The sequence below is a fragment of the Mytilus galloprovincialis genome, chromosome 5 (assembly GCF_965363235.1).
Source record: "Mytilus galloprovincialis chromosome 5, xbMytGall1.hap1.1, whole genome shotgun sequence".
NCBI classification, from domain to species: domain Eukaryota; kingdom Metazoa; phylum Mollusca; class Bivalvia; order Mytilida; family Mytilidae; genus Mytilus; species Mytilus galloprovincialis.
The window spans coordinates 69,335,420-69,362,470 of record NC_134842.1 but is presented as its reverse complement, the minus strand read 5'-3'; the positions used below and the strand labels follow the sequence as shown (position 1 = coordinate 69,362,470).

Sequence of the window (27,051 nt, the reverse complement as noted above, 5' to 3'; positions counted from 1 at the left end):
GTAAAAAAATGAAGAGCATTGAGGATCCAAAATTCCAAAAAGTTGTGCCAAATACGGCTAAGGTAATCTATGCCTGGGATAAGAAAATCCTTAGTTTTCGAAAAATTCTAAGTTTTGTTAACAGGAAATTTGTAAAAATGACCACATTATTGATATTCATGTCAACACCGAAGTGTTGACTACTAGGCTGGTGATACCCTCGGGGACGAAACGTCCACCAGCAGCAGCATATAGATATGTTTATTCACATGTTATTACATACGAGCTATACATTTCGAACTTGTAACTGATTTGTCATTGAACACTTTTATTTTAGCATTTATACGTTTTATCAGTGAAAAAGGAACACCACAAACTATCTATTCCGATAACGTACATACATTTGTAGCCGCATCAAATGCACTTCAAAGTCAGCTGAATTTGCATATCAATTGGAATTTCATTTCGAAAGGAGCGCCGTGGTATGGCGGATGTTGGAAACGTCTGATTGGCCTAACGACAATGACATTAAAGAAAGTTTTGGGTAAAGCATTAGTCAAAGAACAATATTTGACAACAATACTCACCGAGATTGAAACTGTAATAAACACTCGCCCACTTACACATATATCTTCAGATAAAAGAGATCCCGAACCCTTGATGCAATCTCATCTTTTACACGGAAGGATTATTACGACCAAAGAGATGTGCCTCGACAAACAGAACGCGAATATTCAAGAACTTGATACGATCACAGCAAACAAACTATTTGAGAGAAAAGGATTTTTATTCGAACATTTCGCAAAACGTTTGTCTAATGAAAATCTCCACGGATTACATGAGTATTTTCGAAATTCCAGAAAACATAATTGACAAGTTAACATCGGAGATGCAGTTCAACTAGAAAGTGAATTACAACGACCTTTTTGGAGACTAGGAACAATCGAAGATGTCATCATAGGAGGAGATGGACATATTCGAGCAGCAAAAGTACAGACTTCTAGAGGACAAGTTACCACACGACCAATTGTGAAGTTATATCCATTACATCTATGGTAACTGTATATGTGATCTTGTTTTCCTTGTTTGATTAGTTAGTTTATTCATGTAAGTATTATTATAACACAATTTTGACTGCTTCGCCAACATTTCGACATGTCTATCTATTATGTCTAATTGTTTGGATCATTCTTTGTTGTCAATTTGGTCAAAGTCTATAAGACTGTCATTAAAATTAGAGGTCTAGCGAGCTACAATACCAGGTTTTATCTACCTTTTTTACATACAAAAAAACAGTACAAAGTCAGGAATATGACAATTATTAGCTTATCGTTTGATGAGTTCGAGCTTCTGATTTTGACCATTGATTAGTGCATTTTTCTTTTGAATTGTCCACGGAGTATTTTTGTTTGGAATTGTCCAAGAAGTATTTTCATACTTCAATGGATTCGAGCTTTAGATTGTAACCATTGATTATGGTTTGTTTTGTTTTTAATTTTCCACGGATTATTTTCATATTTTCAATGTTTTCTAAGAGAAAGAAGTAAATTGTTTTTATGTACATGTATGACCATTGATGTTATAAGTTGTCAGAGATTTAAAACAGCCATGTGTTGAGCAAAACAAACATACTGTTGTCAGGTCATTAAAGATTGCATATTTTAGCGTTAATATTGATTCACTTATAGGGTCTTTGCATCGGAACTAAACACATTTATTCAAAAACCAGTTGTTGGCATGACACGGGTTATGTTCTTCTCATATATGATATGATGGTATGATACTAAACCCCTAACGGGAAGGATTGTGCCTGATGTTCATATGATGAAATCATAATCTTTCAGTCAGTTTAATTGAAGTCTGGAGCTGGCATGTCAGTTAACTGCTAGTAGTCTGTTGTTATTTATGTATTATTGTCATTTTGTTTATTTTCTTTGGTTACATCTTCTGACATCAGACTCGGACTTCTCATGAACTGAATTTTAATGTGCGTACTGTTATGCGTTTACTTTTCTACATTGGCTAGAGGTATAAGGGGATGGTTGAAATCTCACACACATGTTTAACCCCGCCGCATTTTTGCGCCTGTCTCAAGTCAGGAGCCTCTGGCCTTTGTTAGTCTTGTAATATTTTAATTTTAGTTTCTTGTGTACAATTTGTAAATTGGTATGGCGTTCATTATCACTGAACTAGTATATATGTGTTTAGGGGCCAGTTGAAGGACGCCTCCGGGTGCGGGAAGTTCTCGCTACATTGAAGACCTGTTGGTGACCTTCTGTTGTTGTTTTTTTCTATGGTCGGGTTGTTGTCTCTTTGGCACATTCCCCATTTCCATTCTCAATTTTATATTGACCTATTCTGATTGACAGCCATTTGCCTATTAAACGCTCGAAAGCATGTTTATATTTATATTCAGGACCAGAACAAATTAAATAAGATAGGTGTTTTTTTTTGCAATAGCGTTGTCGAAATTGATAGTTTATATATACTGTTGAAAACAGAAAAGAACGACCAAGGCTATTTATTTATTGCGACTATTAAAAAAGTATATACCTATAGACAGTTAGTTTTTAGACAAGAACTCTTGGCACCTAGGCTAGAAATACTCCAAGTATAAAACTCGGATGTTTGTTGGTGAAACATTACACGCTCTAAGTCACGGCAATATTTAACTTGTAAATTGCCTTAGATGTGAGCTACTTTTGTGCTTTTCTTCTCATAATCTCATACATTTTACAACAAGTTCAATGTATCTTTAAGTGAGTTTTTTGTCTTGACAAGGTGACAGTTTAGTAATTATAAATGATTATGTGTTTAACAATCTTTATTATTGTAAGATGGTATTTCCGTAAAGAATGCTTTTCTCCTCATCCGGCCGTTGAAACACTGGAAATATACATGATATATGAGCATACAATGATCTATACAATTTCAAAGAGGCTAGCAGTGGCTTACAACGTAAACATCTTTTTTATATATTTCCTGGAAAACTTTTTGCAGTTATGTAAAAAGCTGTGATGTATATTTTCTCCATTCATCATCCTTTCTTACCTCCACTCCCCCCCCAAAAAAAACAAACCCAACAACAATAAAAAAACGCGAATACGTAATGCATTTAATCATGCTATGAAATAAATTACTTCTCACCAAGTTAACTTGCATGCGCTTCAATATCATTGTCCGTGTGTTTCAATGTAATCTTTGCTTGCCGTTTGAGTAATTAAGTTTGAAAATTACGTTGCTGGAAGTTCTCAAGCTGGTTGAGATGGCTTTGATAATTCAGATCATACTTTTTTCTTCTGAATGTTTTAATGTGTTAAGTTTGAAAGAGAACACTGTACCCTGTTTTATCAGAGAAACTGTGTTATGAAACCATAACTAAAAACATACTGTATTTATAAATGTGTTTGTTTCTATCAAACAGTGCCACAGAGGTATATAATTTAATTACCTCTTTTCACAAACAAAGAAAATCCGTGCAGCACATGACCTATCGTTCCAATGAAGTTTACCATCTCTGTACAAGTGAGTGGCAAGGCAGTCCTCAAAATACCAGTCATCCCCATTCGGCTCGTTTGGTCCCCAGTCTGTATAATCAAGGTAGGTGGCGCTATTGTCCCAAGTAAATTCTCTTTCGCGTTTTAAATCTCTTGCACCTAGCCACACCTCTATGCCTATTGAAATAGGTTTAAATAAAAATCGAGTTTACTTATCCTTGAACTGACAAACACATTTTGAGAAGAGGAATGTCATTACTGCATGAAAAGAATATATAATATGTATGCCAATGATATATGTTTCCTTCCAAGTCACAATGTGTAAAAGGTGAACAATTGTATTGATAAAACAGTTGCTTTTCTTGTTTGAATTGTTTTACAAGTCATTTTAGTTTGCTGTTCGTTAAGAGACGGCGGTATCAGCTCCGCTTATATCAAAATAGTTATAAAGCTTAACAAGTACAAAGTGTAAAGCGCCACTGATGAGTCTTATGAAGACGAACCTTCGTCTGTCGTATCAAACTATAAGCCTGATACCTTTGATTACTAATAATAGGTCAAATAACACCTTTTAATGCACAGCTCATACTGTGTGCTCGTAACACGAAACAGCTAACTATGAAGGATCCTACAACATGTACAATGACTACTGTAAAATAGTTCAAGCGGGAAAAGCAACGGTCTTATTTGGTTTGAAAAATGAAACAAGAAACACTTATGATGTACCCATATTTTGACTATTATATTTATTTTGTCTGTTTATTTAACGCATCAATGTAAATATGTCGGAAATTGATGAGACTGTCATCAAAGTGAGAGGGTTAGCGCTATAGAACCAGGTTTAATCCACCATTTTCTACATTTGAAAATGCCTGTACCAAGTCAGGAATATGACAGTTCTTGTCCATTCGTTTTTGATGCGCTTTGTTGTTTGATTTTGCCATGTGATTATGGACTTTCCGAATTGATTTTCCTATAAGTTCAGTATTTTTTGTGATTTTACTTTTTATAAAACACATAAACACATAAACAAACAACATTCACTGAACAGGCTTATGGCTATCAGCAATTTTATTTTATTTTTCAGTGCAAGTTTTGTACAGTACTTTCATTTGCTGTTTCTTGGCAACTTGTGTCCCTGAAGTTTCTTACGTGTTACTTAATATTATATGCTGTTGGCTTTGATAGAAGATGCATCAAGAAGTCATTTTCAGTGTTAGTTTGGTAAAATACTTTCTATTGTTGTTTATTGGCAAATTGTGTTCCTGAAGTTTCTTACTTGTTACTTACTATTATCTGCTGTAGGCTTTGGAAGAAGATTCATCAGGAAGTCATTTTCCTCAGGCGTTGTAATTTCAGCCAAATAAGCACCAAGGTTGGTTTTACAGAAGTCCTGGAAAATCCTTGTATATCAATAAATATCTTAAATCTATAAACATTTGACTCAGTAGTTATCTCATGTGCCTAACGATTTCTAAGACAGATTGATCATATCTACTGCTACTTGTATCATTAGAAATCACTATTTCTGACTGCCTCAAATAAGTTTAACTTACATGAATTTGGCTTTTTTTATATTTAGGTTTCGCAAGCTAGATTACTTCTCGTGAACACCATTTTGTTTTGACTTTGGTATTTATATAAATTATTTATAAATGCTATATTCGAAAATTTGTTAAAACAATATCTAAAACATCATATTTAAATACATGTAATAATAATAAACTAAAATAGATCGTGTTGGTAATTCAATAAAAAATTGAACAGGGGCCATGAAAAAATAAGAAAAGCTAAGAATGTAAAAGCATAACAAATAAATTACAAGTATAAACGATTTACAAAAGAAGATAAATACAAAATACAAATTGAGCAAAACGAACTTTAACTCAAGTGTACCTTAGCATCAACCCAGGATTTTTCTGTGTACTGGATTGAATAATAGGAATCCTCAAAGCCTTGCCAACCATATTTCCAATTGTCTTTGCCTGAAATATTTCAAGAAATAACACATAAATGTTGAATAAAATACAACGTCAAACAATTGATTACATGTACAATGTGTCATGAATTAAATCTTAATTGTAAGTTGATAAATTTAAATATATCATTATATATATATATATATTTGTTTAGGGACCAGCTGAATGACTATACTTCATCAATATAGTACATAAAGCTGGTTATCATAACCAAATGTGAAGGTTTAAATTAAAATATACTTAATTTAGTGATATTTTATGATAACAATATACTCGTAGATACACGAATCAACAGCATACTATAGCTCATTAAAAGATTTATAATCCGGCAAATGTTTTCGACATAGAACTCCATGAGACCATATCGGCGTTTGATTCTGCACCGCGACCTTATGGCAACAAGTTGATATTGTTACTTAAGCAACACGACTAGTGCCAGAATGTGAACCAGGATCTGCTTACTCTTCTGGAGCACATAAGATCAACCCAAGTTTTTGGTTTGGTTCATGTTGGTAAGTCTTTAGTGTTCTGGGTTGTGTCTTGTGTACTATTATGTGTTTGTTTGTCTTTTTCTTTTTTAGCCATGACGTTGTCAGTTTATTTTTCATTTATGAGTTTGACTGTTCCTCTGATAAATTTCGCCCTTTTTAACGACCCTGTGTGGTATTTTTCAGTTTAATTTCAAATACAGTGTAATACAGTTTGACTTTTTATGTTTTGTCAAAGATATCTTATAATTAAATTTCACTTAACGACAATATGCAATAATGTAATGGTGTGGAATATAATTTTAGATTATATGATGCCTATGAAATGTAAACCAATACTCAGTAAACAGTTAATACGGCGTAGTTATTCAGAATTATACACCTTCAATCCATATTGATTGGTAAAATTTAGCTTTACATTTCAAATAGTAAGATAAGGTGTGGCATTACACGTGTATATCGACTAAAGCGTAATGGTATCAACTTACTTGGATTGTCTGCTCCTTCTGCAATAAATGTATATAGCCACGTATTATTTATTTCAATTGACCTAAATAACCTGATATCATTAAAATACATTTGATTTAATAACATAACTATGTAGATTGATAAAAACTTACATCTTTTAATTTACCTCAAAATGTATAAACATTTCAAAATGATTAACAAAGAATTATTTCACACATTACCTGAACAACATGCTTTGAAACAAATCAAAATACAATGCAAATTATGTATTATGTAAACCAGTTCTAGTACGGAACTAACCACTGATATTATATACTGATCAAGGAAATCTGGCATATCTGATTTCTTGGTTTTGTTTAAGTTTGTTTACCAATTATTATACATTTGTGAATCGATGAACATGCATTTAAATTTTTGTTTACCTGTACGAATGGAAAAAAACGAAAAATTATACCCCACGAGAAAAAATTAATTCACAGTAAGGGGAAATACTAAAGGTCTGTATGTATTGTTTGTGGTTTCTAGCACGTAGTGTTTAATGTTGACGTCATGTATTAAAACAGTTGGTGAAAAAGTAGAATCGTGATTTACCTTAAAATGTATAAACATTTCAAAATGATTAACCAAGAATTACTTCATACATTAAATGAACAACATGCTTCGAAACAAAACGAAAGACAATGCAAATTATATATTATTGATACGGAAGTAACCATTGATGTATATAATAATATTTAGAAATAAGTACAGAATGAGGAAAATGCCAATTAAATACACACCACAATAAGGTACATTACAATATTCCCATCTCGTTCCTGGGTCTGTTGTATAACACCATGGACCATACAATTCAGTGTCTGGATTCCGGCAGTAATCTTCATCGTCAGCTAATTTAACCGCAAATGGATGCTTGTTGGGAGCTAACGATTTCCAGGCTTGGCATTTTTGTCCAAATCTTGTTTTATTGATTTTACCAGTATAATTCTTTCCCTGCTGATTCATTCGACAATTTTGTTCTAAAATAACACAATAAAAATACAAATGGTTAACACAGAGTGGATTTAGTCATGATACACTTTTATTGTTCGCTTACAAAGCAAACTATGTGAATCTATGATCAGTGTGTTAGGCCTTAGCTTTTAGATCATGCCAATATGGAGGAGATATTAATTCACACGTTAAATTATTGCTGATTTTTAATTTAACCTTTTTTTCTATTAACTAACGTTGGTTAAAGTGTTTTGCTATACAGCATGATGCAGTATATTATTCACGATTCAAGTTGTCTATTCACATTGCATGTGTTGAATATATTACCATTATAAGTTTGCATAACACGTCTTAGATATTTGCTGTCATTTCGAAATATTTACCGCAATTAAAATAATATGAATACAATTTTGGAATAAGTGAACATTTGTATAGAAAGCACATATGGTTGACAAACACTTCAGCAATTGGACTAAACATAATTTAATTTCTAATAGTGTAACTTAGATATATCTGTAAAATTTCATTTGAAGGCTTACCTGGTTTTGGTGAGATAGTAATACCATCTAAAAATGTAAAAATATGAGTTGTCATTATAACTGTTGAATTGAGATATTTAAAATACTTAGCGAAATACATTAATGCTAAGAAACCCCTATATCTTTCAAGCTCAAGGCAACGAAGGATATACTGCAGACTTGTTATGAAAAACAGTGTTTTATTCAACGGATAACAAACATGTTTAAAGATCCCTTAATGCAATTGTATGTGTTGAAACATCTTTCAAATGGGTGACTGAATAAGTGTTTGATAGTGAAGCATATATTAGGTATTAAACATTAGGAATACTTCAAGAATCAGTCATTTCAAATTATATCTAATTACTTTTGAGCAACGTTACCCTTTTAAATAATGTTACGATATGCAAATACGGATTTTGTTCTTCTTAACAAAATTCGTTATGATTAAAATCAAGCGTATATCCCTTGTAAATATTGATGATTCCTTGTCCGGATTAGGCTTTTACTTTTAGTATTTTTTTGTAATTATCGACCCTTATACCTCTTTGTTAAGTATAAGTCTGAAGCATTACTGAAGTGGCAATATATCAGAAGAGAAACATAGTAAAAGGCTATGCATTACAAGACAATTACAATCAAAACCAAAGAGTAAAACAAAGATTCACAAAAGGACATTTACATCAACAGTTATGATTAACAAATAAGAAACAACACGAACTCCAGTAAACACCGGAAGTGAACTCTGGTGCTCCTTACAGCTTAGGCTTAGAAAACAAAATGACAAACCAAACACCAAAAAAACGAAATGCCAAGAAAAAACAAATTAGTGTACTATAAACACTACAAAAACTAAATAAAGAAACACGAACCCCTATAAAACAGTGGGAAGTCTAAGGTTGTTTTTGAAACATTATTTGCAGAATGCGCATGTCCAATAAATTAGTTTTTTTTTTTAATTTTGAATGATTTGTGAAAAACATTACCAATCGTGGTTGTTAACAAGTTTTGAAATATCAGATATTGAAATTTCAGAGGCTGCCAATATTAAAACTGTCTATTCCAGTTGGTTTGAAATATACCAAAAAAAAAACGGTTATTAGAAAATAATAGAATTATATTGAGCATTTCATGTCTATATTAGTCAGTTCTAATAGGTCAATATTAGTCAGTTTTATTAGGTCATTTTTCTCATGGCAAGGCAATAAAAAAATTAATATGATATTCTGTTGGTTTCAATGCTTACAATTGTAACAATATCTTGATTTTTCTTCTAATCAAATGTAATGTAAAAGAGGGACGAAAGATACCAGAGGGACAGTCAAACTCATAAATCGAAAATAAACTGCCAACGCCATTGCTAAAAATGAAGAGGACAAACAGACAAACAATAGGTAAATAAGGCATCATTGTACATCGCCTTTTACATGTATAAGTAAACAGATGGACACACCAATTTTTCTTTTAAAAAACGATAATTTCAACAATTTTTTTCTAAATATGGATTTAAAGTTAATTCCCCATGTGACGTTAGAAAAAAGGACAAGCTTTAAAATGGATTTTTGCTATTAAACACCCTAGAATATTTTGGCAATTTGTATCTGTTTCCTTTAATGAATGCTATTTTTATACTGTGTATCGTGATTCGTAAACAGCATTGTAAATATGCGTGTCATTGATCTTTTTTTGAATGATTTGTGCAATAATTATATTTGAACAATAAAACATTAAAAAAATAACAAGTAAATTAACGATCAATAAAAAAACAAATATTCAGCATGAAACATACCACAAACTGGAACAGTGCAATATTCCCATCTGGATTCAGAGTCAGTTGTATAACACCAAGGTCCTAGTGGTTCATTATCAGGATTTCGACAATAATTATGTTGGTTTGCTAGCTTTGTTGTGAAATCATGTGAATGGGGATACCTTCTTGACCAATATTGGCAGGTTCGGCCAGTGTCTGTTGTACTCACGGTTCCAGTATAATCCACACCAAGCTGATTATCTTTACAGTCTTTTGCTTTATTTGTAAAAAGTACAAGCAGAATTGAATCACTGATTAATAAAGGTTTACAATTTTAATTTAATGATAACTGTCAATTTTTATACATGCTATACGAATAGACCGTTAAATACGTCATCAGAAGCCCACATAGCATTATTGTGAGTTCAGTACCTTTGTACAATAGTCTTAAGACTTGTATCATCACAATGTTCAAGAATGAATATAAATCATAAATAGATGCGTGGCTTATAAATGTTTAGCATTAAAACAAGTTATAAGAGTAGCATAACGTTTGTTATCCAAATGAATGTTATTGAATCATTTTCTTTGTGCGTTTGCAATGCAGAATCGTCACTTGTATTTCGGCTTAAATGATCACTAATGAATCACGAATAATAATAACGAAAAATTGTTGATGTATTTCTTAAAATACATTTATATTTGTAAAATGTGTATTTAAATGAACAAAACAGGATCTATAACTAGACCTCAAAAGCACAAAACACGATCTATAACTAGATTTAAATGGCACAAAACAGGATCTATAACTAGACATCAAAGGCACAAAACAGGATCTATAACTAGACCTCAAAGGCACTAAATAGGATATATAACTAGAGCTCAAAGCACAAAACAGGATCTATAACTGACCTCAATGGCACAAAACAGGATCTATAATTATGATGCAATGGCGGATAAAGGTGTGTGTTGGACACGATTGCTCGCAAGAGAATTTGTCGAGTCTATTAATCTTGATCACAGCTGGCGTATATACAAACATGTATGACACAGACATAGTTGTGAAAGCCGATCATTAATAAATAAAAAAGAGTTGTGAAAATTAAAGTTTAATTTAGGGTATCATACTTCAACAATTGCATAATTGACGCGCAAATGTGTGAAATCGTGCTTTACGTCAGTAACGTATCCAACGTAAGTGTATTTTAAACTATGTTTTTTTTTATCGGATCAATAATAACGAATTTTATATGCGAAATGCTTACATTCTTTAAGATACATTCAACCATTAAACCAGTTTAAACAATAAAACATATGTCATCAGTGTTATGGTTAAAAACATTAAATCAAACTCAACCTATATGCGTTTATTTTGATATTAAAATAATATAAATTAAGTTGATATTAAGCAACATTAATTTCCTACTCGTTATGAACATAATATTGGCAATTTCAGGCTTCACACGTTCATGTTGCCTCAATGTAACTAAAAAACTTTACAAAAAGGAAGACAAGGGTAAAACCAAAAGGTTGACCAATCTTAAGAACATTTGTTAAAAGCCATAACATTTTCATTTTCTTTCTTGACGATCTTACCTGGTTTTGTCGTAATGTCAACGTCATCTGAAAAACAATAATCCCTGATTAATAGAGATATTAAAAATTAAATAATGTATTATATATTTCTTTGTGTCATGCACGAATTATTTCTTGTAAATGCATTGACTTTTCATTGTGGTATAAATACAATACATGTTCTTTAATAAAAATCATAAAATATGCTTAGAAACAGGACGAAAACCATGTGTGGTTGTGAGAGTTCAAATGACACTTTATGTTTATTTATTTCAAACGTAAAAGTTGTCTTTTGACTTTGAAAAGTAATCAAATTATTAAGAATAAAAACGACAGTTCACCAAACAAAAACTAAAAAAACTTGGCATTAAACGACAGTTTCTTCAGAATTTAGAACGACTCGGGGTAAACAAAGCCTACTCTCCGTGTTCCACACATGGTGTTGATGTTTTCGTACACACTCGGTTATATGGTTCCAACGTTTCAATAACAGATTAAAGTATTAATTTTGAAGTTTAATTAGATTTACATGTAGCTAAATTATTAATCATCATGAAATCTTCCACGATTAATTTATTATTTTGTTTTGACTTCTTACTTCTACGTCATAACGCTGAAGCCATATTCTATGGTTGGAGACTGCAATTTAGTAATAACATTTCATGATTTTGATTGATGACTATGAATGCTAACTTTTAATACGTTTGTCATGTTTGTTACTGCAAAATGTTTCCTAATTTTTCCACAAAAATAATTAAATATGTAATCATTTTATATGATGAGGACGACAATCTAAACATTTTTCAATACGTTCAGCTGATTTCACATTAGAAGATTTAAATAAGTTTTGCAAAAATCTCGGTAAAAATTGGAAACACTCAAATAACCGGATAGTTAGTTTCATATTATCCAAAGTTCAGGTCTGTCAAATTTTACTGAGTCAATTATACTCCAATATGGAGCTTTAGAATATTCCTAGAAAATTATATAAAATAAAAGAAGCGAGATATGCAAAAAGGACTTTTAAAGACAAAATTTCAAAAAGAAACTGATAGTTTAATAAAACAAAAAGTGAAACAACAATAAACACATCACAATGCTAAAATTGAAGACCGACAAACATGAATTCCTACCGCCCTTTACCACATTTAATAAAACAGGCCTCAAATGGATTATTTATGTTCACAACTGTGAAACAAATATTTAGAAATAGTCAACCAACTCGTGATAACGGCCGTAAAAGTTTCGAATGAATGATTTGAACTTAATAAATAGGAACTAGTTTAATACGAGTCTTTTGAACAATGATATTTATCTTACATAAACCCAAATAACCACGTGACTGTGTAAGATAAAGATGGACAACACATTGAAAAAAATCTGTTACACTAAGTGTAAAAAATAAAAACAATAAATTCTGCTATAATGTTGTATACTTAATGATTTTAACATAGTGTTATCATTTCAAACCTCATTTCCAATCACAACTTGTAAAGTAACAGCCAATAAAGAGAGAGAAAAACAGAAAATAGTAAAACATAATATACGTATTAAGTAACCTAACAAATAACGGAACACCGCAACCGCAATATTCCAAGAATACATCAGAGTCAGGTGTAAATATGCAACCTACCACATAACGGAATACTACACTCTTCCCATAATACATCAGGGTCAGTTGTAAAACACCAAGGTCCGTTTGGGTCGTCATCTGGATTTCGGCAATAGTTATGATGTTCTGTTTGTGTTGGGCTATTTATAGATATTACATACCGGTTCTTGCAATTTAGTCCAGTGCGTGTTGTATTTACGGTTCCGTTATAATCCAAACCCATTTTATTTTGCAGACATTCTTTTGCTTTATTGGAACAACAATAAAATCATCAGTTCTCAAATAACTATTTCTAAATTGTTACAATTTTTGGTTTACAAATAGGAACATATCTCGACAGTCAATACAAATAAACTACGGATACATAACTAGATGATAGAAGTTAAGCGCAATGACAGTATAATGACTGTTCCTTCTCTAGTATATTGAGGTAAATCTCCTTCCTTGATGATCGCGTGCATACTTTTCGGTAAGGTTATCAATCCACAATAGGTCTATATAATGTAGCGTTTTTTAAGCCAGTTTTACCTTAACTAACATATACACGCACCAAGATTGCTCTGAATTCTATATAAGACATGACTTTTATGTATTTGTTTATTGTAACATATTAAAACGCTTGTCATATAAAAAAAAATAAAAAAAAAAAAAAAGATAATGAAGATGATTTTTGTCATTTTTTGGGGGGACTTAATCATGTTAGTTGCTTGGATATGAAATCATCAGCATATTGTTGCAAATATTCACACATATTGCCCTAAAGTAATACCCAGGGTTTTTATTAAAAGTGTTCAATTTAACACCGAACCGTCGATATATCAACATAGATGCGTTATATTTTCTTTTGGTAAATTTCTTTCGATCTTTTTGGTTACAAGCATTTGAAATCATGCCGTTTTTTTATAAACCGCTTTAAATATGTTCATACCTGCTATATCTAATGCATAAACACAAACCACCCAGATACCACAGAACAGTACATATCCATTCGAACACGTCATATTGTTCTACAAAACACAGTAACACAAGTTGTTCTTGTTCCTAAATCAACACACTTCAGGGTAAACAAAGATAAACATCATTGGTTTAATCATGTTCAGTGCATAATATTTACGATTTTTCAATTTTCATCTTACATGATTGTTACGTCGAAACATGTATGGTAAATACAAACTAGTATGATGGGTACCTTTTCAAAAAGAAAAGCCTGCTTATTGGCACTTAATTTTGAATTCATGGAGAGCTTTCTTTGGTTAACAGTTTCTCATATCATAAAGAGCAGAAAAATATTGATATATTTTTTACACACTTTAAATACTTTTTTGTGCACAACTTGCTAATTATATTAATTATATTTGGTTTACAACATTCCATCGTGTATCCTTGTTACGTTTATTATTAAATAGCTTATACTATAAAGAATACTTAGTTAAACATGCTAAATTGAATTGATTTTATAATAACTCCAATAAAGGCTTGGTTATACCACTGCTATTACAGTTAATCGTGACCAGCTATACAGTCAGACAGCTATTTCTTTTTATACAAGGTATCGGTTCTTTTTTTTTTCGAAACAAGAATTGATCATCAGGTACAAATGTAGTCGAAAAAATTTACACGTGACGGACCTTTTGCTGAAATATTTACTTTATATTTTATCATTTAAGTTTGTATTTAGAAGTATAATTATCATGTTTAAAGAAAATTGGAGACTGATAAAGGAAAAGTTTCTATATGACATGTATTACGAAATGGGGTTTTCCTTTAAAATGGTAGCCTATATCTTTATTTGCAGATCTCGCCCAAATAAATTAAACCATAGTTTTACCTGTTTCTCTGTCTGTAAAGAAATAAAATATAATTATCAAATATATTTACAACTTGTCGGACAAATATCTTTATTATAATCAACACATATCTGAAACTTGCAATTGGCAAACATACAAGTCATTCGAAAAGAAGAGTATTTGGTGTGCATTTAATATCGATGCAATATTTACACAAAACAATGCATGCTAAGGTGGTGGAAATGTGTTCAACTGTTTTTCCTCATTAGTTAATATTAAATTAAAACATGTTATCCACCAAAAAAAAAAAAATTACGATATCATGAAAACTCATGAGTTCATTTCAGGCATTATGGTCATCGATATCTCCATGGAGGACATATGATGTAATGAGATCACAGCAAAATAGCAAAGAATGTCGGTAAAAATTTTACGAGACAGATGTTATTATAGTGTACCAACTTTGACCAGTTTTGTAACAAACACTTACATCTTTGCTATTGGAATAAAATTGAGAATGGAAATGGGGGAATGTGCCAAAGAGACAACAACCCGACCATAGAAAAAAACAACAGCAGAAGGTCACCAACAGGTCTTCAATGTAGCGAGAAATTCCCGCACCCGGAGGCGTCCTTCAACTGGCCACTAAACAAATATATACTAGTTCAGTGATAATGAACGTCATACTAATTTCCAAATTGTACACAACAAACTAAAATTAAAATAATACAAGACTAACAAAGGCCAGAGGCTCCTGACTTGGGACAGGCGCAAAAATGCAGTGGGGTTAAACATGTTTGTGAGATCTCAACCCTCCCCCTATACCTCTAGCCAATGTAGAAAAGTAAACGCATAACAATACACACATTAAAATTCAGTTCAAGAGAAGTCCGAGTTTGATGTCAGAAGATGTAACCAAAGAAAATAAACAAAATGACAATAATACATAAATAACAACAGACTACTAGCAGTTAACTGACATGCCAGCTCCAGACTTCAATTAAACTGACTGAAAGATTATGATTTCATCATATGAACATCAGGCACAATCCTTCCCGTTAGGGGTTTAGTATCATACCATCATAACATATATGAGAAGAACATAACCCGTGTCATGCCAACAACTGGTTTTTGAATAAATGTGTTTAGTTCCGATGCAAAGACCCTATAAGTGAATCAATATTAACGCCAAAATATGCAATCTTTAATGACCTGACAACAGTCTCGTAACTATATCCCTTCTTAATAAGTCTATTCAAAGATTTTGTTAGTTTTTGAGGTGAATACTGACACCTTTGTGCTTTATAAAGAATATTTCCATAAAAAATTGGATGTGAAATACCTGAACGTATAAGAAGTCTGCATGTTGAGCTATATTTACGAATGATGTCCTTATACCGATGATAAAATTTAGTAAATGTTTTGACTAGTTTGTGATATCGAAACCCCTGGTGTAATAATTTTTCAGTAATACATAAATTTCTCTCTTTAAAATCTAACACATTGTTACATACACGAGCGAATCGTACAAGTTGAGATATATAAACACCGTAAGATGGTGACAAGGGAACGTCACCATCTAAAAATGGATAATTAACGATAGGAAATGAAAAATCATCTCTTTTATCATAAATTTTAGTATTCAGCTTTCCGTTAGTGATATAGATATCAAGATCGAGGAAAGGGCAGTGGTCATTGTTAGTATTAGCTTTATTTAAAGTAAGTTCAACAGGATAAATTTCTTTAATATACATACTGAAGTCGTCATTATTGAGAGCCAAAATATCATCCAAATATCTAAAAAAATTATTCAATTTGTTTATAAGATGTTGTTTCGATGGGTCTTTGCTTATTTTTGTCATAAATTGTAACTCATAGCAATACAAAAACAGGTCCGCAATAAGTGGTGCACAGTTAGTCCCCATGGGAATTCCGATAATCTGACGATATACGGAATTCCCAAAGCGAACAAAAATGTTATCTAGTAAAAATTCAAGGGCATATATAGTATCAAAGCATGTCCAACTGACATAGTTTTTTTGTTTATTGCTACTAAAAAATGACCTAAAAGAGTTAGAACATATATATTCACATTCTGACTTTTTAAATGCCCATTTAAGTAGGTGTGTGAATTTTTTCTTAATGAGAATATGAGGTAATGTGGTATACAGGGTAGAAAAAATCAAAACTTTGAACAGATTTAAAATCACCAATATAAGCATGCAATTTATCAAGTACTTTCAACGAGTTCTTGACACTCTAAAAGTAATTAATTCCACTATTTTCGAAGGCCTTATTTGAACAATTTATTATCAGGTTTTTAATTGTACCAAGTGTGCTGGTAAGAAGAATAGACAATTTAGTAGTGGAACAATGGCTTGAAGACGAAATGAAAATTTATTTTATCAATCCATCAGTCATGAAAGAATGACACTTAAATTTAGTTAACAACTATATCAGTAGATTTTCGTTTGTGTTTTCGAATAAATATCTTCATTAAATAAATATGTAATTTCAAATCAGTTAGGATTGTGGTATCTTGATCTTTACTTACCTAATAAGATTGGATTTACAATTCAAATCATATTTTAACAATGATTTATGAGTATGCCATACATCAAACTTAGTATTTGCAGTTACACAATATAACACTTTATTTTGTATCAATACAGATGTTTAACCATTGGTAACAGTTTAAGTAGAACAAAAAATGCGACAGACATTTTATACTACGATTGTAGTAACTGGAAATTAACTACTTTAAGCTTTCCATATGTTTTCAAATGATGATACGTTTGCTGTTACTTTGATATTGAGTGTAGAACACGAAAACACATCATTCGAACTCAAAGTTTATTATACGTTTACATTTTAAAATAAATGTAAAAGAAAAAAAAAAAACCAAATTGAAGTATATAGGAAAAAAAATGTACTACAAAACGACAGAGTCACTCATATACTTCTCATTTATAAACTTTAAAGAAACGAGGGGAATCATAATTGAAATAATCAACAATCGTTTTCATTTAAACACATTGATAAACATTTCCCCCTTTTTCTATAGAACAACAGTCTTTTATTATTGTATACGCTGCGTTGCATACACACTAACAGGTCCTTGTTGTCAGTGTTTTAAAGTTCCCATTAATATATAGTTTTGTACTTTTTATCAGTTTTTCAAAATTATATTTGTTTTCCCTACTAAATGTAGCAGCATCACAGCAAACATTGTTGAAATGGCCAAAAATATACCGAAAATGTAAATTATAAATTAAAAAATAAACTCTTTATTTAAGGTAGATGTGTAATACAATATTTTTTTTAATGCTAACTAACGCTCTGAATTTAAGGTAGATGTATAATACAATTACAAATTTTAATGCTTACCTCTAAAAGCGTGTTTGCCACTTGAACAAACTATGCATGGCAATGTTTTATATAGTCTAACTGCTTGCTGAATCGGCAAATTATAATACGTATAACCTTCAACTATAATTGTGTTAAACGAGACATGTTTGTCACACCGGTTAAAATAATTTAGGAAAATCACCAAGGTTATAATAATTATAATTATATATTTAAATAAACGGATACCCAATTGACATAACCTTGTATTATTTTATTTGTTAGTCAATTTATCTTGTTCATATTAAATGCAGAATATTCATACTTCAAGAAATTCGAATATCGAAAAATATTCGAAGATCGACTGAATAACGCATGATATCAAAAATTTACGTTTAGAATGAAAAAAAAAATATCAGTTGTGTTCGGTTGCGACTTAAGATTTAAATAAGTTTAGTTGGGAATACACATTGTTTAACATTTTGTTTATCTCGAGAACGCTGTAAATTCCCTGTCATTAAAAAATGTCATAATATATATACTTGATAAAATATACAAATTTGACTTTTGATAGATGATATTTTCATAATGTACTATTCAGACAAATTCCTACCTCCATGAAAAATATGTTGTTGTCCCCGCAGATAAAGCCCTAAACCACATCGTTTTTGTATGTACATTAACTGCTTGATAAACGAATTAGGTATTGACAATTTGCTTGGAAACTCAACATATACCCTCACGACACTTACCAAAGAGGAAGTCCTGGATAATCATAGGTCTGTTCTGTGTTCCTTTGGAATTACAACCAAAGATGAAGAACTGGATCTGCCATCACTGTATTTGATACCTAAATTGCATAAGTGTCCTTACAAACAACGGTATATTGCTGGGTCTTCCTAGTGTTCCACGAAACCTCTTTCTAAATTATTAACATCTATTTTATCAGCAATCAATGACTCAAATAAAGTGGCAATCGTTGCATTTCAAAGCAACACTTTATGGTGTCTTGTACTGAAAAAAATAGCATACCTTTAATGGCATATAAGAAAAAACTGGTTCCCGGAACATCGGATGTACCACAACAGGTACTTCAGATCTGACAAACAAACAAACTGTACTCTCTTTTTAAAATTTGTTGCAGTTTTTTTAATATTCAAAATTAAAAGTCCAAAAGTGTTCTACAATGATCACCAGTCCTTCAGCTTTCATTTGATATTAAAAATACTTAAATATTCTACATATTTTGAAAGTTACACTCATGGGTAGGAACTATTTTGTGTTAAATATGTACTACTTTCTGGTATATGCTTTCTGGCCGGGCGTGAATTAGTGGTGTTACACCTTTAGAGTACAAACAATCTAACTCTCTTTCATCTTGTAACAGTATTAAAACATTTGACTGTTCTACTCTTTACACAAGTATTTCACATTCCAAACTAAGAGAAAAATTGAAAGAGTTGGTATTGCTTTGCTTCATAAAAAATAATGACCAACGTAGATACAAATATCTTGTCTGAGGGAGGGATAAATCCTACTTTGTAAAGGATCACTCTGATTCAAACAAAAAAAAAACTGAAACTGATATTATCAAGATGCTTGATTTCTTGATTGACAACATATTTGTTACGTTCGGAGGACGTGTTTTTCAACAGACTGTCGGCATTCCCATGGGAACAAACTGTGCCCCTCTACTTGCCGACTTTGTTTCTTTATTATTATGAGGCTGACTTCATGCAGGAACTTCTTAGGAAGAAAGATAAGAAGTTAGCAATATCCTTTAACTCTACTTTCCGCTATATAGATGATGTTCTTTCACTAAATAATTCGAAATTTGGTGACTATGTAGAACGCATCTATCCCATCGAGTTAGAGATAAAGGATATTACAGATACATTTAAGTCGGCCTCATATCTTGACTTACATCTAAAAATTGACAATGAGGGTCGGTTGAAAACAAAACTTTACGACAAAAGAGATAATTTCAGCTTTCCAATTGTGAACTTTCCTTTTCTAAGTAGCAACATTCCAACAGCACCTGCATACGGGGTATATATCTCCCAATTGATACGATATTCCCCTGCTTGCATTTCCTAACATGATTTTCTTGGTAGAGGGTTTCTGCTCACAAGGAAGCTTTTAAACCAAGAGTTCCAAATGGTGCAGCTGAAATCATTCCTTCGTAAATGTTTTTGGTGGGGTTCGTGTTGTTTATTCTTTAGTTTTCAATGTTGTGTCATGTGTGCTATTGTTTGTTTGTCTTTTTCATTTTTAGCCATGGCGTTGTCAGTTTGTTTAGATTTATGAGTTTGACTGTGCCTTTGGTATCTTTCGTCCCTCTTTTACAGATGATTATTTGCAATGATTCATATAATAAAAAGTGTCAACACGGATATGGGACGGGTTTTGTCAACGACTATATGATAATTTTAAAGACAGCAACGAAATTTGAACATTTGTTTTAACCAAATGTAAAACAAGCAACATTATTTTGATTGGAAATATAAATTACCATATTTATATACACATTAGTTTATACCCAAACCAGTTATAGAATTCATTTTAAAATGTTGCCTTCCAAAATGTTGTCCTATGTGTCGACTCCGATGCATTCGTATCGGGGTTATACGGGATGGACTGTATCAAACAATGTTTTATGTGACAGAAGATCAAGTATGAGGTCCGGTGACTTGGTGATATTGATTTGATAGATATGACAGACCATACATTTATTAAAACATATTTTATTTAGTTGATGCAATCCTTCGAATTATAGCATACCATATGAAATACTTTTTTATGTGGTACAATTTTCAAATTGACAACTTTCCTCTAGAGACAAAATAACGTTTTTATAACCTTGCCGTTTTCAATTTCGATTGAAACTAAATAGTTTATGCAAAATTTATATCAAAGACAGTTTTCAAAACAAAATGCATATGGTATATTTCTGGGTTATTTTAAGTCGGAATTATTAGAATGTACCTCTTTATATCCACAAATGTTATACACACATAAATGGCTTCAGATCTGACGAGAAAAACATAATATATCAGAACCGAATTTTAAGTTGTATCATCAGACATTATATTATACTCTTTTGTTTGAAAGAAAACCCATAATATTGAAATTGAAATATGGCGATCCAGTCACTATTTACATATTTATTCAGAACAACACAGATGTTTTTCTTACATTCCTACAGTTTACATTTCTGCATTTAATTGGCAGGGTTTTCATTTACAGTAATTGTTACAATTTTATCAGGAACCTCGCTATGAAAGATGATAAAAACCTTTTGTTAAATCAGTTGACATATATCACACCAGATTTATATTTCAATAGCAATTTGTTAATGGCGGTTAATTTACCACGTGAGATTTAAACCAATTTCTGTAATTGGGCAAACTGTTAAAATACCACAAGTATTTGAATTTTGCGATAGCGGGCAGATATGAGACATTTATCAAAAATTGTTAATTAGGGATAACTGGATTTAAAAAAATTGAGTTATTCAATGACAATATAGAATATAAACACTATTACATGTCTATAGTGATCATGACCTCTATTTTTTAAATAAAAACACATTATACAACAGTACACGATGATCTGTGGGTTTTTTTCTTCATACATTAATCCATTTTTAGTATACGTCTGTACAATGTTAGTTAATCGATTGAATGAAACATACCCGGGTCACAAAGAGGGAAACACATCAACTAGAAAAAAACCAACTAAAACATCAACAAACGACGAAATAAATAAAAACGGACTATGCGATAACAACTGCCATATTCCTGACTTTGTACAGAACATTGTAAGAATGCAACAATATAAAATAACGTATTGTGCCCTGTTTTTGGCGTCAAAATTATCATTATACATCTTTGTTATCCGTGTATGCTTCAGTATGTTATTACTTTTGTCAACAGTAAGACGTAGAGGTGAATATGTGAGTGTTTTCTTTACTATTGAAAAAAAAAATAATCACATTTTGAATTGCCATACAGACACCAAAGAACTAGTCCCAAGTCAGTTTGAACTTTGATTACATTACTTCCGATTTATAGTGATTAAAAATATATTAAGTGATCGTTTCGACATAGTACATCTTCAACACATTTTGAAGTGTCATATGTTGATATCTGTTTATTTAAAAAAAGTCTTCATAATATTATAACCAAATTTCTATTATAAAGAATACAATTAACTTTACTTCGGCTTATGTTGACTACTGTATTATTTTTTTCTAAAGAAAATAAATCAATTGCATGCTTAAATCATATTAAACTATTTGAACAAGCTTAGTATTTATTGAATATGAACCAGAAAAGTTTCATTTTAAGACATGCAATACAGACTATAAACACAATTTAATCTTTATCTTCTTCATTGTAATCATTATATAACCAATAGGTCATCAGTATTCCAAGATTTTTTTTTGGTCATTCTAGTAGTGACATAAATTCATCTTTTCATCGTTTTTTGTGTGTAAATAAATCCAATATTTTATGTATACTACATTCCAAGAAAACATGTTCCTCATTTCAAGATCATTATTTAGTTTCAAAGTCTATCTTTACGAAAAACTTTTAAATATTTACCTATCAATTTGAATAACATAAACAATATGGTCACATACACGAAGTTTACTGAAACACTTTCTTCTTGAAAATACAGATCGAACTCAACGACTCTGATATCAGTCAAATACTACCATATGCATTGTTTGAAAAGAGTTTGATCAACCATGTACTACATTAATAAATGCCTTTAACAATAACAAAGTTAGGATTAGGTTAATTATTTTCTATTCGTTGGATGTTTTTGAACGTTTGATTTTGCCATTTTATAGTTGTTTTTTTTTCAAATTGAATATTGTTGTAAAATATGAAATATCTAAATATTTTTAATTATTAGAATAAAGATGTTATGTAACAATATACAAGAATGTGCCAGTTATTCTATGAATACTATTTAACAAACAAAAATTGATCAGATACAAATATTTAAACAAACCCTACGGTAAAATCAAAACTAAAAGTTCTTACAACAATGTCCAATTAAAAAAAAAATTAGAACAACAAGAAAGCTGGCGCTTAATGTTTTGTGAAAAAACATCGATGTTTTGTTTTGACCAGATTCAACGTAACACTATTTAGATATAACTTTTAACACTTTGACCTTTTTGACTGTTAAAGCAAATACATGGTACACTTCATCTCTAGCCTTGTTTAAATATGAGTATATGCTTGTACCTTTTATATAATTTACAAGAAGATTACGTATGTTTCGTTATGAAAATATCTTTATGCTAGTACCTTATAAAACATGATATTCTTCTCGTATGGATTATAAATTATGTTCTATGAATTCAAATCTATCAAATAAAGTAAATAAAAAAGCGATATCAATAAGTCTTGAAATGTTACAGTTTAAAGCTTATGTCAAAACCAAATTTAAGAATGACTTTATTCTATTTAATTACAATATTTTCTAACTTTTGATTCAGATGATCATAATGTGTTAATATCTTCATTGCTTTTATATCATATACCTTACAATGTTTATTATTTCATTGTTGATACTCTACAACACTGAATTATAAAGTATATTCTTTGAAATAAAAAAAAAATGGAGCATTACAAATCATTACTTAACTTTAACGTGAAGTCATGTAAAATATAAAGTTTTATTGGTTTATTTTTTATCAAAGCATAATTTTAGTGTCGTCTTTATTCATTTTAAATAATTTCAATACATTCAAATCAGATTATCCGTGTTTGTTGTTATTTCCATATATCATACTATGCTTTTAATATTTTTTATTTATTTTTATCCCAGCAAATATACTTTGGTTTATATTACAACTCATTCATAATACAAGAAAGTCAGGAATGAATTACATTCATTAAAGAAATGAACAATATACTTCTATCTTAACTATTACACAAGCAAATCATTCACAACAAATTCACGTGAATATCACCTCAAACGATTCACGTGAGCAAATTGTGCTTGTGTAGTGTTCAGAAAGTATTAATAGTTTAATATTTAGGATGTAAAATGTAATATATTTAAAAATATCTGTTTATCATAATGATTGTATTAGTTAATACAACTCGGCGTTCAATGTTATACTTTTGTTGGTAGTTATTATATCATTGCTATGTACATTTGTGCATAGGCGACTTTATGACTCTACACTCGGTCTATACATGTTCTGTGTGCATATTGATGACTAAGTCTTTAATTCATTTTTTGTATTAGTTGTTACTGGCTTTAGTAATGGGTCGAAAGATACTGAGAAAGACAGTCAAAATCATAGATCGTAAAACAAATTAACCTGACAAAGCCTTGGCATAACACGGAAAACAAAAGATTACGCAACACTAACCCTACCAAACTCTTGTGGTGATTTCAGATACTCCAGAAAGGTAAGCAGATTCTCTCCAAATGTGGCACCCATCGTATTGCTCATCCTATTACACACCCGGTTAATAGTTGATTTCGGTAAGTCGCATTTGTGAAAAGGGAACGGGCTTGAAGTGACGATATGATCGCATCTCCGATATCATCTGTCAAACAGATATTCCATATAGGTGAACCAACGGCGTCCGTAAAATTTACGAAGGGATGCTTTCAAAATCAGCAAATGGAACTCTTAGTTAAATAGCATCCCTGTGAGCAGTCCCTGTTGAACTGGCTGTCAGTAACTGCGAAAACTCTTAGATCTGTTCTACGTATCTGTTTGTTGTTTTAATCAACAAGTATCCGGATCTGTCTTGTTTTATTTAAGCTCAATTACTGTTTATAATCTTCTGATGAGTTCAGCTTTTTCATTGATTTTTCTATAGTTTACTGTTTTGTTGTACAGGCATTGTACAACAAATTTTGGAATTAGCTCTTGCTGCGACTACATGCTCCGGCAGCGTAAAGCAAACACCATTTAAAAAATCAAGTTGTGGTACTTTTACACAACTTGGTTAGTACGAGGGCCAACACACATATTAAACCTCGCTACATTCTGCAATTGACTGTATATAGTCATGAGTGTATTACTCAATGGTTGTCGTTTGCTTTAGTTCTGTGTCAAATATCTGTTTTTCGTTCATTATTTTGTACTGCTATTAGGCCATGTGTTTGGTTAATTGACAGTTGTTCAAATAGTTATTGGAAACATTGTATCTGAAGTTAAATTATTCTTATAAAAAAAAATACTAGCGGACTAATTTTTCTGAACAATAATTCTATTCCAAAAACTACTTACACAGAAAGATTGTCCTGATCTTAAAAGCTTGAGTGTCTCTTGTTGCAGACGACCAGAGAGACGGAAGACATCAAATGGATAAAACTCATCAGTCGAAAAACCAAGTGACATACACCCTAGCAAAAAAAAAAAACAAAAAAACAACAACAACAAAAAATTAATGACTGATTCTAGTATGACGTGCTTCTTTCGCTTTATGAATTAACCCATGCTTTTAATCCAATATTTTGTTTTTGCACATGCGTATCCTGGTACTTTTGATAACTATTTACACCACTGGGTCGATGCCACTGCTGGTGGACGTTTCGTCCCTGAGGGTATCACCAGCCCAGTAGTCAGCACTTCGGTGTTGACATGAATAACAATTATATGGTCATTTTATAAATTTTCTGTTTACAAAACTTTGAATTTTTCGAAAAACTAAGGATTTTCTTACCCCAGGAGTAGATTACCTTAGCTGTATTTGGCACAACTTTTTGGAATTTTGGGTCCTCAATGCTCTTCAATTTTGTATTTGTTTGGCTTTTTAACTATTTTGATCTGAGCGTCAATGATGAGTCTTATGGAGACGAAACGCGCGTCTGGCGTATAAAATTATAATCCTGGTACTTTTGATAACTATTGACTACTGCAGAATAATGTTTTTTTTTTTAAATTGACATTCATTTAATATATTTTATTAACTTAAAACACTTCCAAACTCTTAAGTGATGCACATGTTCTGACTAATCCATTATGATTGTAATGTGTTGCATTCCGAAATTGACATTTTTGACCTAGATACGACAACCGTTCATGTTGGCTGTTCAAAAACTCCTCCCTCTGAAAAATCACATTGCCAGCTGTTTGCTTCTTTGCAAAAAAAGGAAGGTTTATGGAAGAGCTATAACGGCTACGGATCTTGCTCAATTTACAAAACCCGTTGTGTCGCTCAGTCTAATACGAAAGGTCACATTAGAAGGACGGGATGGTGGTTATGACAATTGAAACATATCATTCATAATTTGTGAAACAGATATTCCATTAAAGTAATCAAACAAGCATATTGAAGGAATGATTTCCTTTATACCACCAACTTGTTACTTTTTTTGTTATTGAATGCTACATTTTTCATATGCGTTAATCTCTAACTAACACCCGTACTTGTTGTATTTGCAAGAATTGACTTGACGAGGTTCATAATACGTAATTAGTTTGATTGTCTTTATATGAAACTGATAAAGGCTTCAAATACATCAGTATAACATATAAATATCATAGACTTATATTAATTGATTGGCGACTTGTACATACATACATCTGTGGATTATACATGTTATAGTAAAAATGTTCATACAAAATTAATTTTTGTGCATCAGTAATACGTATTGTCAATATTGAAATATTGTCGGGAGCTGTGGTGTAGTGGTTAGTGCATCGGACTACTTACACAAAGGTTCCTGGTTCGATTCCCGTTTGGGAGGAAAATTTCAGGAACTCAATTTTCGGCTCTCCCTTGACACCATCTGCAAGTATGGTCTTGAGGAAACGATGATAGTCCGCAGGAAGGGGACGATAAATGGCTGACCCGTGTTAAGAGAGAGCCATATCTCTTGCACGTTAAAGACACCCTTGTAGATTTCGAAAAAGAGTAGGCTAATGCCGCTACAAGGCAGCACTCGCACCCGCAAAGTGGAAAGGGATTAATACAAGTTGCAAAACTTGTTTCCCAATCCACTATAAATAAATATGTTTAAACTAATATTGAAAACGTATCATACTTCTCGTAGATAATTCTGTTTTTTATTCGT

General features: G+C 31.4%; 1 protein-coding gene and 1 long non-coding RNA gene across 2 annotated transcripts; both read right to left on the bottom strand.

Moving 5' to 3' along the window:
* Positions 1 to 3,426: 3,426 nt before the first annotated feature.
* On the bottom strand, positions 3,427 to 9,938 carry LOC143074126 (perlucin-like protein). The gene is made up of 7 exons (XM_076249671.1): positions 9,709 to 9,938; positions 7,941 to 7,967; positions 7,191 to 7,427; positions 6,432 to 6,449; positions 5,373 to 5,461; positions 4,767 to 4,869; positions 3,427 to 3,653 (listed from the first exon to the last, which is right to left on the bottom strand). Exons 3-7 carry the CDS (start codon positions 7,411 to 7,413, stop codon positions 3,427 to 3,429), a joined length of 660 nt encoding a protein of 219 aa, XP_076105786.1. The 5' UTR covers positions 7,414 to 7,427; positions 7,941 to 7,967; positions 9,709 to 9,938.
* A 1,327-nt stretch (positions 9,939 to 11,265) lies between these two features.
* On the bottom strand, positions 11,266 to 13,864 carry LOC143076313 (uncharacterized). Its single transcript, XR_012978611.1, has 3 exons — positions 13,785 to 13,864; positions 12,878 to 13,102; positions 11,266 to 11,292 (listed from the first exon to the last, which is right to left on the bottom strand). It is a non-coding gene; the product is annotated as an uncharacterized LOC143076313 (long non-coding RNA).
* Positions 13,865 to 27,051: the final 13,187 nt, after the last annotated feature.